The sequence below is a fragment of the Saccopteryx bilineata genome, chromosome 1 (assembly GCF_036850765.1).
Source record: "Saccopteryx bilineata isolate mSacBil1 chromosome 1, mSacBil1_pri_phased_curated, whole genome shotgun sequence".
Lineage (NCBI taxonomy): Eukaryota > Metazoa > Chordata > Mammalia > Chiroptera > Emballonuridae > Saccopteryx > Saccopteryx bilineata.
In genome coordinates, this window is record NC_089490.1 from 105111273 (window position 1) to 105123355 (window position 12083).

General features: G+C 41.8%; 1 protein-coding gene across 2 annotated transcripts in view; it reads left to right on the forward strand.

Annotated features, from left to right (window-relative positions):
• The window catches only part of STAB2 (stabilin 2), a 165526-nt gene that overhangs the window by 91940 nt on the left and 61503 nt on the right, over positions 1-12083 (forward strand). For both annotated transcript variants that reach the window (XR_010729508.1, XM_066263061.1), the window contains exons 31-34: positions 153-230; positions 2535-2633; positions 2722-2829; positions 3665-3796. Coding sequence is in view for 1 of the 2 variants with exons in the window: in XM_066263061.1 (XP_066119158.1) it covers positions 153-230; positions 2535-2633; positions 2722-2829; positions 3665-3796 (417 nt within the window). In the remaining variant the exon portion in view is untranslated. The remainder of the gene's footprint in view (positions 1-152; positions 231-2534; positions 2634-2721; positions 2830-3664; positions 3797-12083) is intronic.

Sequence of the window (12083 nt, forward strand, 5' to 3'; positions counted from 1 at the left end):
ATGGGTCACAACTTAAAGATATTTTTATCTGTGAGTCATGGTCCAACAGGATGAAGCTCAGTGTTTCTCAGAAAGTGGAGACCCAGAAATAACATTGATCCCTAGGTGTACTCCATGGAGACTCACCTTCCCACTGTGGTTTGCATTTACAGAACATCACAATTGAAGGAGCGTCCATTGTTGACGGTGACAATGCAGCCACAAACGGAGTGATCCACATCATCAACAAGGTACAAATGTTCATCCTCCTACGCAGGCAGCTTCTCTTCTTTCATTTATCCTCCTGGATGGTATCTAGGAGGGTGGGGGAGGAGTAAATACTTAGCCTGAATATAAAAGTAACCTGCATTGTATTTCATGACTTTTATTTTAAAACCGAATGAGGCTTTACTCATTCAGTCAGACTCAGTTACTATCTAGTCAGCTCACAGTCTGCAGTGGAGCCTACATAACGTGTGGCCACATAGAGCATACTTCTTATTTATAGGAACATTTTACAAGGCACACAAGAACCTTGGTGCTGGGAGGTTCATCCATCCAGATGGGATAGAATCAAGACCTGGAGGAGAGGCCAGTGCTTATGTATCACTTTTGCAGTCCCTTCTGTGTCATTGTACCCTAAAACAATGGGGTGGGGAAAGCCCTAGAGAAAAAAGTGGAAAAGATTAGAACAGGCATTGTGAAATTCTCATTTTCTTCTCAGATGCAATTCAGTTGTGCTCAAAGGTATGAAATAGAAGATAAAGTATAATGTGAAATTGAAGCCATCCTATAATTGTTGGTTACTATACTAGGATCTTTATTTAAAATTAAAGTTAGAATTTAAGGTATTTTGGGAACTTTTGAAAGGTGGAAGATTAGAAAAGACAACTAACTGCATATTAACTAAAATTATTCTCATGTGGCACTTCTATACTTACTTTTTTTAGTTTAAGCTAGAAAAAAGGTCAGCTATTTCCATTCAGGAAAGAGATGCTCTTTGTAAGGCTCCTGGGTACCTTATTTTGCAAAGAACTTGCAATTCTCTTGTATTATGCAGAGATTAAAAAACACAACTTTTTTTTTTAGCAAGTTATTTACCACTTTTAGGAGGCTAAGTTTATGGCTTCATATTATGCAAAGTACCATTACTTTGCAAGGGTATTTTTCTTTTCTAATCCTGGCTTTCTAGAGCAGGCGTCCCCAAACTACTGTTGGCCACAGGCTGCATGCGGCCCCCTGAGGCCATTTATCTGGCCCCCACTGCACTTCTGGAAGGGGCACCTCTTTCATTGGTGGTCAGTGAGAGGAGCACTGTATGTGGCGGCCCTCTAATGGTCTGAGGGACAGTGAACTGGCTCCCTGTGTAAAAAGTTTGGAGACCCCTGTATTCTAGAGTATATATATAAAATTACTTCCCCTTCTAATTTACACTTTTGATGGACATAACCTCATTGGTAGAATAGCACAACACCTCTACCAATCTCCTATACTGAGCATTATTATCAGGGGGGCTAGTCAAGTCCTCCTACTGACCTCCTCTGTGAAGCCTTCCCTGATCCTGCAGCTCATATCACCAAGGTTGACACAGTGTCAACCTTGTCACCGGGTAAGTTCTAGAGCCATATGGAGTCTGAGTTCAGGCACCTATTTAGCTGCGTGACCTCTGACAGGTTACATAGCCTCTGTGAGCCTCATTCTTCCCCTGTGAGAATTAAACAATACCCTCTCTTAACATGTGATGCCTAGTGGGGCCCTCAATAAATGCTGGTTTTAGTCCCTTCTTCCTCCTCTGAAGTGTCATGGGATTTCTTGGTCTAGAATTCATTTGGCCGAACTGTGCCTCCTTGTTATGGTAGTTGTTCTTTATGAAATACAATTGAACCCCGTATGATGGCCCGTCCTGGAGGGGCGGAGCTGCATCTTCTCTGTGTCCCTTGTCAGCCCCAGCACCTCGCCTTGTGTGCAATCATAATTGTAGTGATTGCAGCACACGAGATGCTAGACATCATGACAAGTATCATGCATCACAATGTCTCATTTGGTTCTGACAGCAACCCTGAGAAAGTAGGTGCTATTGTCCTCACTTTCCAAATCAGGTGGCTGAGAGGCCTCACGGTTAAGTACCTGGATTGAGGAGGAGTTTCGTGGGCACAGAAGATTCATGGATGCTTGTCCACCAGTTCCAGTTCTCTGCCTAGCCTCTGCATTGCACTACTCCCTAAGGACATTCTCCTACACCTGTTCATTGAACATTGTAGTCACCTCTGTCAGGGCCACATGAACAGCCATGCAGATTGCACCCTGCGTAAAGGTTCCTGGTGTAAATGTGGAGTGAGGCTGAAATTCAGCTACTTTGCTCCCCCAGCCATGCACCCCTGTTGGTATTGCAAACTATCAGAGGAAAAGATACCTTTTTAAAATTGACAGAGGCACTCTAAAAACTGGCAGTAGCCCTGAAAATTGCATATTGTTATGTGACATGAACCCATGTATGGAACAGTAGCAAGTCCTACCAATACCTGCTAACAGAATTTTGGGGCTTTCTTTCCCAGGTTCTGATTCCCCAAAGAGGTCTAACTGGATCCTTACCAAACCTGCTCACCCGGCTGGACCAGATGCCTGACTACTCCATATTCCGGGGCTACATCATTGCAAGTACCACGTTCTCTGCATGACCCCCTTGTTCAGGTCCCCCAGGAATGGAAACCCCTGACGCACTCTTGTCTCTTTCCATCACAGCAATATAACCTGGTGAATGCCATCGAGGCTTCTGATGCATATACAGTGTTTGCACCAAACAACGACGCCATTGAGAACTACATCCGGGAAAAGAAGGTCACAACTCTAGTAGGTATCGGTAACAATAACCAGGAAAATAATTTTCTGGGAATTCAGACACTTAACATTTTACAGTTCATCAATCATGTGTCATCTCACTCTTCCACCAAAACTTGCTTTCCATACCCAGATATTTAACATAAAGCCACGAGGAGTTGCTCTACTACCCAACCTCTCCCACATACATCCCAGAGCTGCCTACGTGCCGTATTTAGTTTCTACTCCTGGAAGCACATACTTGGGCCCATTTGCACAAGGAACCTGATGTGTGTCCACAGGATACAAGCGTTCACTGGTCCCAAGCTAACAGTGGGAGTGCAGGGGTCTCAGGGCAGTGACAGCCCTCCTCACTCCTCTGTGGGTCAGAGAGCCTGCCAGCAGACCCTGACATGAGATTGCTCAGGCCTGAGTGAGACCCCAGTCCCACAGGTCACCCTCTCAGCAGGGGACAAAGATTAAGCTCTTTAACATATCCCTTCAAACCTCCTTTCATGATTCCCAAAGTGAAAGTTAGCCTGGGGTGTAGGGACTCACTCTTCACAGCAGTTTTTTCCAAAGAAGTCATCTTTAAAATCCTTCCACAACCTCTCATACCCTCAGCGTGGGTTTTAGGATCGCCTAATGAGTTCTCGACCACCCCACGAGGAAAATTTGCATGTTCTCACAGGTGATCTGTCTCAGGCTTAGTATTGAGTGTCTATTGTGCCCTGACGCCTCAGTCAAAACCTCTGGCTCAACAAGCTGTTGCTCCTATAATGCCCATGGGTGCCCGATAATTTGGAGCAGCCTGGTAAGTGACTGGGGACTGGCTGGCCTGAGAGTTGACTTTCTGTGTGTTGTCCAGGAGGAGGACATACTCAGGTATCACGTGGTCTTGGAAGAGACACTACTGAAGAATGACCTGCACAACGGCATGCACCGGGAGACCATGCTGGGCTTCTCCTACCTCCTTGGCTTCTTTCTCCGCAATGGCCAGGTGCAGTCCTTCCCCCATCCCTAAACCCAGGAATGGGCGTCATGGCTCCTGTCATCCATCATCACTTCCAGGCTGGAATAATCTCACCGGGGTTTCCTTAGCCCTATCAACAAAAAATGTTGTCTGTGTTTCACCATAAAGTGATGACCGAGCCAGGCTGTCAAGCTCCCACTCACTCTCCCTGTCACTGGCCTTCAGAAAACTAGTGTGGCTCTACTAATCACTAATTACAGTGTGGCTCTACTAATCACAGTATTTGAATCCCAGAAGTCACAGGTGCTCTTCAGTATTTATTCCTATCAAACCCAGCAGACAGTCCCCAAGCAGTCTCCTGTATGGAAGGGAACCTGCTAGCAAAACCTTACTCCCAGGAATTGTATAGTGGCCTTTAGGCCATAAGGGGCCTAATGACATAAGTAGGCTACTGCAGCCGGATGAATTAACATATCACTGCTTGACCGTAGGGGCTACAGTCCTGGGACCAACTGACCTCCACATGGGCATTCCAGTATTTATCTCATACAACCCCTAAGTATTTAAGTGTTGAGAATTCATTTTAAAAAAGAATTAGTGAAACTAAATAGTCACTACATTTCAAATATAAAATTTTATTCACATATTTTAAACATCAAGTAAGAAGATCAATCTATAAAAATCCAACAAGAAATTCACAATGTTACTCAAGTATAGCTTCTCCTAAGAAAACATAATAAAAAACAAATTATTAGGACAAACTACGTACTACACTAAAATAAAGAAAGTTTAATCACAGAAACTTTTAATCAATAATATTATTCGGTTCTTTTTATTAATTTTATTTTTTTTTTTTATTTTATTTATCGTGTTTACATAGATTCTAGTGTTGCCCGATTGCATCCCACCTCCCCTGTATTCCCCTCAACATCTTCCTTGTCCTCCTCCCAACAGCTCCCTCCCCCCTTCCCTTCAGGTTTAATTCTGTTCCTCAGTTCACATTGTTCCTTGGATTCCTCAAATGAGTGAGCTAATATGATATTTTTCTTTTTCTGCCTGGCTTATTTCACTTAACATAATAGTTTCCAGGTCCATCCATGCTGTTGCAAAAGGTAATATTTCCTTCTTTTTCATGGCCCCATAAGTATTCCATTGTATATATGTATCAATGCTTTTTAATCCACTCGTCCACTGACGGACACTTGGGCTGTTTCCAGATCTTGGCTATTGTGAACAATGCTGCGATAAACATGGGGGTGCATTTCTTTTTTTCAATCAGTGATATGGTGTTCTTGGGATATATTCTTAAAACTGGGATGGCTGGGTCAAAAGGCAGTTTGATTTTTAATTTTTTGAGGAATCTCCATACTGTTTTCCACAGTGGCTGCACCAGTCGCGCAGTGCAGGAGGGTTCCTTTTTCTCCACATCCTTGCCAGCACTTATTCTGTGTTGTTTTGTTGATGAGCATCATTCTGACTGGTGTGAGGTGATATCTCATTGTAGTTTTAATTTGCATTTCTCTAATGATTAGTGATGCTGAACATTCCTTCATCTGCCTGTTGTCCATCTTTATGTCCTCTTTGGAGAAGTGTCTCTTCATTTCTTTTGCCCATTTTTTGATTGGATTGTTTGTCTTCCTGGTGTTGAGTTTTACAGTACTTTATAAATTTTGGTTATTAACTCCTTATGAGACATATTGTCAAATATGTTCTCCCATTGTGTGGATTGTCTTTTTATTTTGTTCATATTGTCTTTAGCTGTGCAAAAGCTTTTCATTTGATATAGTCCCATTTGTTCATCCTGTCCTTTATTTCACTTGCCTGTGGAGGTAAATCAGCAAATATATTGCTGCAAGAGATATATATTACTGCCTATGTCTTCTAAGATGCTTATGGTTTCATTACTTACATTTAAGTCTTTTATCCATTTTGAGTTTATTTTTGTGAATGGTGTAAGTTGGTAGTCTAATTTCATTTTTTTGCGGGTAGCTGTCCAATTTTCCCAACACCATTTGTTAAAGAGACTGTCTTTACTCCATTGTATGCTCTTACCTCCTTTGTCAAATATCAATCGTTCATAAAGTTGTGGGTTTATTTCTGGTTTCTCTGTTCTGTTTCATTGATCTATATGCCTGTTCTTATGCCAGTACCAAGCTGTTTTGAGTGCAATGGCCTTGTAGTATAACTTGATATCAAGAAGTGTGATACCACCCACTTTATTCTTCTTTTTCAAGATTGCTGAGGCTATTTGTGTTCTTTTTTGGTCCATATAAATTTTTGGAATATGTGTTCTATATCTTTGAAGTTTATGTCATTGGTATTTTAATTGGTATTGTATTGAATTTATAAATTGCTTTGGGTAGTATAGACATTTTGATGATGTTTATTTTTCCTAACCATGAGCACAGTATATGCGTCCACTTGTGAGTATCTTCCTTGATTTCTTTTATCAATGTTTTATAATTTTTCGAGTACAAGTCTTTAACCTCCTTGGTTAAATTTACTCCTAGGTATTTTGTTGTTGTTGTTGTTGTTGTTGTTGTTGTAATAGTGAAGGGGATTGTTTTTTAATTTCTCTTTCTGACAGTTCATTGTTGGTGTATAAAAATGCCTCTGATTACTGTGTATTAATTTTATACCCTGACACCTTGCTGAATTCATTTATCAGGTCCAGTAGTTTTTTGACTGAGACTTTAGCGTTTTCTATATACAGTATCATATCATCTGAAAATAATGATAGTTTTATTTCTTCTTTTCCAATTTGGATGCCTTTATTTCTTCTTCTTGTCTGATTGCTGTAGCTGGGACTTCCAGTATTATGTTGAATAAGAGTGGTGAAAGGGGGCACCCCTGTCTTGTTCCTGATCTTAGGGGGATGCTTTTAATTTTTACCCATTAATGATGATGTTGGCTGTGGGTTTTTCATAGATGGCCTTTATCATGTTGAGGTATGTTCCCTGTATTTCCACTTTGCTGAGAGTTTTGATCATAAATGGGTGCTGGATTTTATCAAATGCTTTTTCTGCATCTATTGAAATTATCATGTGGTTTTTCTCCTTTCTTTTGTTTATGTGATGAATCACATTGATTGATTTGCAAATATTGTACCATCCTTGCCTCCCAAGAATAAATCCCACTTGATCATGATGTGTGATATTTTTCATGTATTGCTGGATTCGGTTTGCTAATATTTTGTTGAGGATTTTAGCATCTAAATTCATCAGGGAAATTGGCCTATAATTTTCTTTCTTTGTGTTGTCTTTGCCTGGTTTTGGAATCAGAATTATGCTCGCCTCACAAACGGAGCTTGGAAGTCTTCCTTCCTCTTGAATTTTTTGAAATAGCTTGAGAAGGATAGGAGTTAACTTCTTCTTTGAATCTTTGGTAGAATTCACCAGTGAAGCCATCTGGCCTAGGGCTTTTGTTTGTTGGTAGTGTTTTGATAACTGTTTCTATCTCATTTGGTGTAATAGGTCTCTTTAGGTTTTCTGATTCTTCCAGATTGATTTTTGAAAGATTATATGTTTCAAGGAATTTGTTCATTTCACCTATGTTGTTTAATTTTTTGGCATACTTTCTTCATAGTATTTTCTTACAGTAATTTGTATTTCTGTTGTGTCAGTTCTTATTTCTCCACTCTCATGTCTAATTTTATTTATTTGAGTCCTCTTTCTTTTTTTCTTGGTGAGACTACTTAAAGGTTCATCGATCTTGTTTACTCTTTCAAAGAACCAGCTCTTGGTTTCATTGATCCTCTGTATTGTTTTTTATTCTCTGTGTCATTTACTTCTGCTCTGATCTTTATAATTTTCTTCCTTCTACTACCTCTGGGCTTTACTTGCTGTTCTTTTTCTAGTTCTTTTAGATGCAGGGTTACGTTGTTTATTTGAACTTTTTCTAGTTTTTTAAGGTATGCCTGTGGTGCTATGAACTTCCCTTTCAGTACTGCTTTTGCTGTGTCCCATAAATTTTGAGTAGTTCTATGCTCATTATCATTCATTTCTAGGAATTTTTAAATTTCTTCTTTGATCTCATTGTTAACCCATTCATTATTTAATATCATGCTATTTAGTTTCCATGTGTTTGAGTATTTTTCAGTTTTTCTGTTGTGGTTGATTTCTAGTTTCATGCCATTGTGATCAGAGAAAGTGCTTGATATGATTTCAATCTTCTTAAATTTGTTGAGACTGCTTTTGTGCCCTAACATGTGATCTATTGTAGAGAATGTACCATGAGCACTTGAAAAGAATCTATATTCTGCTGCTTTAGGATGAAAGGTTCTGAAGATATCTATTAATATTAAATCCAGTTGATCTAGTGTGTCCTTTAAGTCTGCTGTTTCTTTGTTAATTTTCTTTCTTGAGGATCTATCTAGTGATGTTAGTGGGGTATTGAAATCCTCTACTATTATAGTATTGCTGTTGATCTCACCCTTTAAATCCATCAAAGTCTGCTTTATATATTTAGGTGCTCCTATATTAGGTGCGTAGATATTTATAACGGTTATATCTTCCTGTTGGATTTCTCCCTTTATCATTATGTAGTGACCTTCTTTATCTCTTACTATAGCCTTTGTGGTTTTTTTGTTTGTTTTTTTTATAAATAAATTTTTATTAATTTTAATGGGGTGACATCAATAAATCAGGGTACATATATTCAAAGAAAACATGTCCAGGATATCTTGTCATTCAATTATGTTGCATACCCATCACCCAAGGTCAGATTGTCCTCCGTCACCTTCTATCTAGTTTTCTTTGTGCCCCTCCCCCTCTCCCTTCTTCCCTCCCCCCACCCCCCATAACCACCACACTTTTGTCCGTGTCTGTTAGTCTTGTTTTTATGTCCCACCAATGTATGGAATCCTGCAGTTCTTGTTTTTTTCTGATTTACTTATTTCACTCCATATAATGTTATCAAGATCCCACCATTTTGTTGTAAATGATCCGATGTCATCATTTCTTATGACTGAATAGTATACCATGGTGTATATGTGCCCCATCTTCTTTATCTAGTCTTCTATTTTTTTTAACAGTGATTAAAGCCTTTAAGCAAACTCTTAGCCAATACAGCAAGAATTCATAAAAGAGTAGTCTCCTTAACATGTTCACCAAGTCCAAGTTGGCACCATCACCATGCCACATCCCTGAAAAATGCAACCCAACCCCAGTTCAGTCTGTTAGGAGCTGTCTCAAGGAGCAGGAGTCCAGGAAAAGTCCACATCCAGGAAAAGTCGCATGGCACTGGAATTGTTGTCACAATTCTATACTTTGCAGCTCATGTCCAAATCCCAATGACCGCTGCTTCTAGCTGATAATGATTCAGGTAGACTGGAAAAGCCATCTGCAGCATGTTATAACCTTTGTTTTAAAGTCTATTTTGTCTGATATAAGTATTGCTACCCCAGCTTTATTTTCATTTCCATTTGCATGAAATATTTTTTTTTTATCCTTTTATCTTCAGTCTATGTGCATCTTTTGTTTTAAAGTGTGTGTCTTGTAAACAGCATATGTATGGGTCCTGTTTTCTTATCCACGCAGCTACCCTATGTCTTTTGATCGAATCATTTAATCCATTTACATTTAAGGTTGTTATTGTTATGTAGTTGTTTATTGCCATTTTATTCTTTAAAACTCTATTCCTCTTTTGCTATATTTTGCTTTTTCCCCTTTGATCTGTTTAAAACAGGTCCCTTAGCATTTCTTGCAGCATTGGTTTGGTTGTAGTGAATTCCTTGAGGGTTTTTTTGTCTGGAAAGCATTTTATTTCTCCTTCAATTTTAAAGGATAGCCTTGCTAGATAAAGTAGTCTTGATTGTAGGCTCTTGTTCTGCATTACTTTGAATATTTCTTGCCATTCCCTCCTGGCCTCAAGTGTTTCTGTTGAGAAGTCGGATGTCATCCTTATGGGGGCTCCTTTGTAGGTGATAGTCTTTTTTTCTCTAGCAGCTTTTAATATTTTCTCTTTATCACTTAGCTTTGGTATTTTAATTATGATGTGTCTTGGTATAGATTTTTTTGATTTTCTCTTTAATGGAGTTCTCTGTGCTTCTGGAACTTGTCAGACATTTTCCTGCCTTAATTTAGGGAAGTTTTCAGCTATGATATGTTTGAAAAAAGTGTCTATCCCTTGTTCTTTCTCTTCTTCTTCAGGAACCCCTATTATGCTGATGTTATTTCTCTTCATGTTGTCACAGAGCTCTCTTAGAGTTTCCTCAGACTTTTTGAGTCACTTTTCTTTTTTCTTTCTTTTTTTTCTTTTTTTTTCTTTTTTTTTTTTGTATTTTTCCAAAGCTGGAAATGGGGAGAGACAGTCAGACAGACTCCCGCATGCGCCCGACTGGGATCCACCTGGCACGCCCACCAGGGGGCGACGCTCTGCCCACCAGGGGGCAATGCTCTGCCCCTCTGGGGCGTCGCTCTGTTGCGACCAGAGTCACTCTAGCACCTGGGGCGGTGGCCAAGGAGCCATCCCCAGCGCCCAGACCATCCCTGCTCCAATGGAGCCTCAGCTGCAGGAGGGGAAGAGAGAGACAGAGAGGAAGGAGAGGGGGAGAGGTGGAGAAGCAGATGGGTGCCTCTCCTGTGTGCCCTGGCCGGGAATTGAACCCAGGACCTCTGCACGCCAGGCCGATGCTCTACCACTGAGCCAACCAGCCAGGGCCTCTTTTCTTTTTTCTGCTCTGCTTCTGTGCCTTTGTTTATCTTGTCCTCTAACTTGCTGATTTGATTCTCAGCTTCTTCCATCCTGCTTTTAATTCCTTCCATTTTGTTCTTCATTTCTGATATTGTATTTGTCATTTCTGACTGATTCTTTTTTATTATTTCAATGTCCATTTTTATATTTGCTATCTCTTTGTTTAGGTGTTCATAATGACCATCTATTGTTGTTCTAAGATCTTTGAGCATCCTAACTATCATTATTTTAAACTCTGCATCTGGTAATTTGGTTGTATCTGACTCATTCATGTCCTTTTCTGGGGATTTCTCTTGATTCATTTGTGTTGCATTTCTCTGCCTTCTCATTTTGTCTGTATAAAAAAAGGTTTTGGCCACTAGAGTCCACTGGGTGTGGCCTCTGTGTTCCCTAGGTGTGGTCTGTATGCAGGTCCACCACCCCCTCTGCTGCTGCTGCCTACGGCATTTGGGTATGGGCATTGCTGGTGCCAGCCTACTGGGACTGTTGCTGGGGTTTCTGCCTCTCCTTCATGGGAGGGGCTGTGATCACATGCTCGGGTGTACAAGCCTTGGTGGCCTCGGCCTTCACCCTGCCCCTGTGGATGGTGGTATGCACCGTGCCCGGGCTGCAAGCCTTGGCCCTGAGGGCTGGGGTGAGCACCTTTGCTCAGCTGTGGGTCTCTGCCTGATTCCAGGCTTTTGCCCCACCCCTGCAGGAGGAGCTGGCTCCTTGGAGAGCTCTAAGCCTTGGCTCCACAGACCAGGCTGGGCTGTGTGCCCACTCTCAGTCGCAGGACTCTGCCTGTTCTGGGCTTTCACTCCACCCTTGTGGGAGGAGCCAGCTCCTGCATCAGGTCACAAGTCCCGGTTCTCCAGGCAGGCGGGGCAAGGCGAGGCTGTGCTCCTGCGCCCTTGCTGAAGGGTGGGTCTCCGCCCCTTCCAGGGCTTTTGCCCTTCCCCTGCAGGCTGGATTGCAGGTGGCCTGCATCTGGGTTTGACCATTTTCACGCGTCCCCTCCTCCTCAGCCAGGCAAGACTGAGCTCACACCTGGGCCTCAGCTGTGGCTAGCCAGCTTCCACCCTTGCCTACAGAACTGTGCTTCCACCTCTCGCCGCCGCCGCCCACCCTCCCACGAGCCCTCAGCTGTGTGGGTGGGGGCACTGCAGCTCAGACTCTAACACTCACTACTGTAGTCCCAAAAGATCCCTTTTTCTAAGCGACTCTGCTCTAAGTATCACGGGAGAGCTTGTTTGGCTGGTGTCCTGCTTCCCTTTGCTGGTATTGCTGTTTCCAGGGGAAATATTCACTTCATATTTGAGGAGTGACTCATCCCAGGGGTTAGGGTGGCTATCTCCCAAAGTGTTTCTCCCTGTGCCTCCTAGATTACACTCTCTTCCTTCTACTCTGGACCTCTCCTCTCTCCCCATCCCCCAGAGCCCCGGGTGAGTGGTTGGGAGAGAGGTTTTCTGCACGTCCCTTTAAGAAGAATCCTGGGTCTGAGAAATCAGTCTCTTTCTCACAAACAGTATCCTGACTTGTTTCCAGCTAAATACTGTCCATTTGCCTCTTCTAGTCTCTGGGGCTGCAGGCCGGGGCTTTGTTCCTGGGGCCTATGACCCTCCCCTCTCTGCTAAACTCA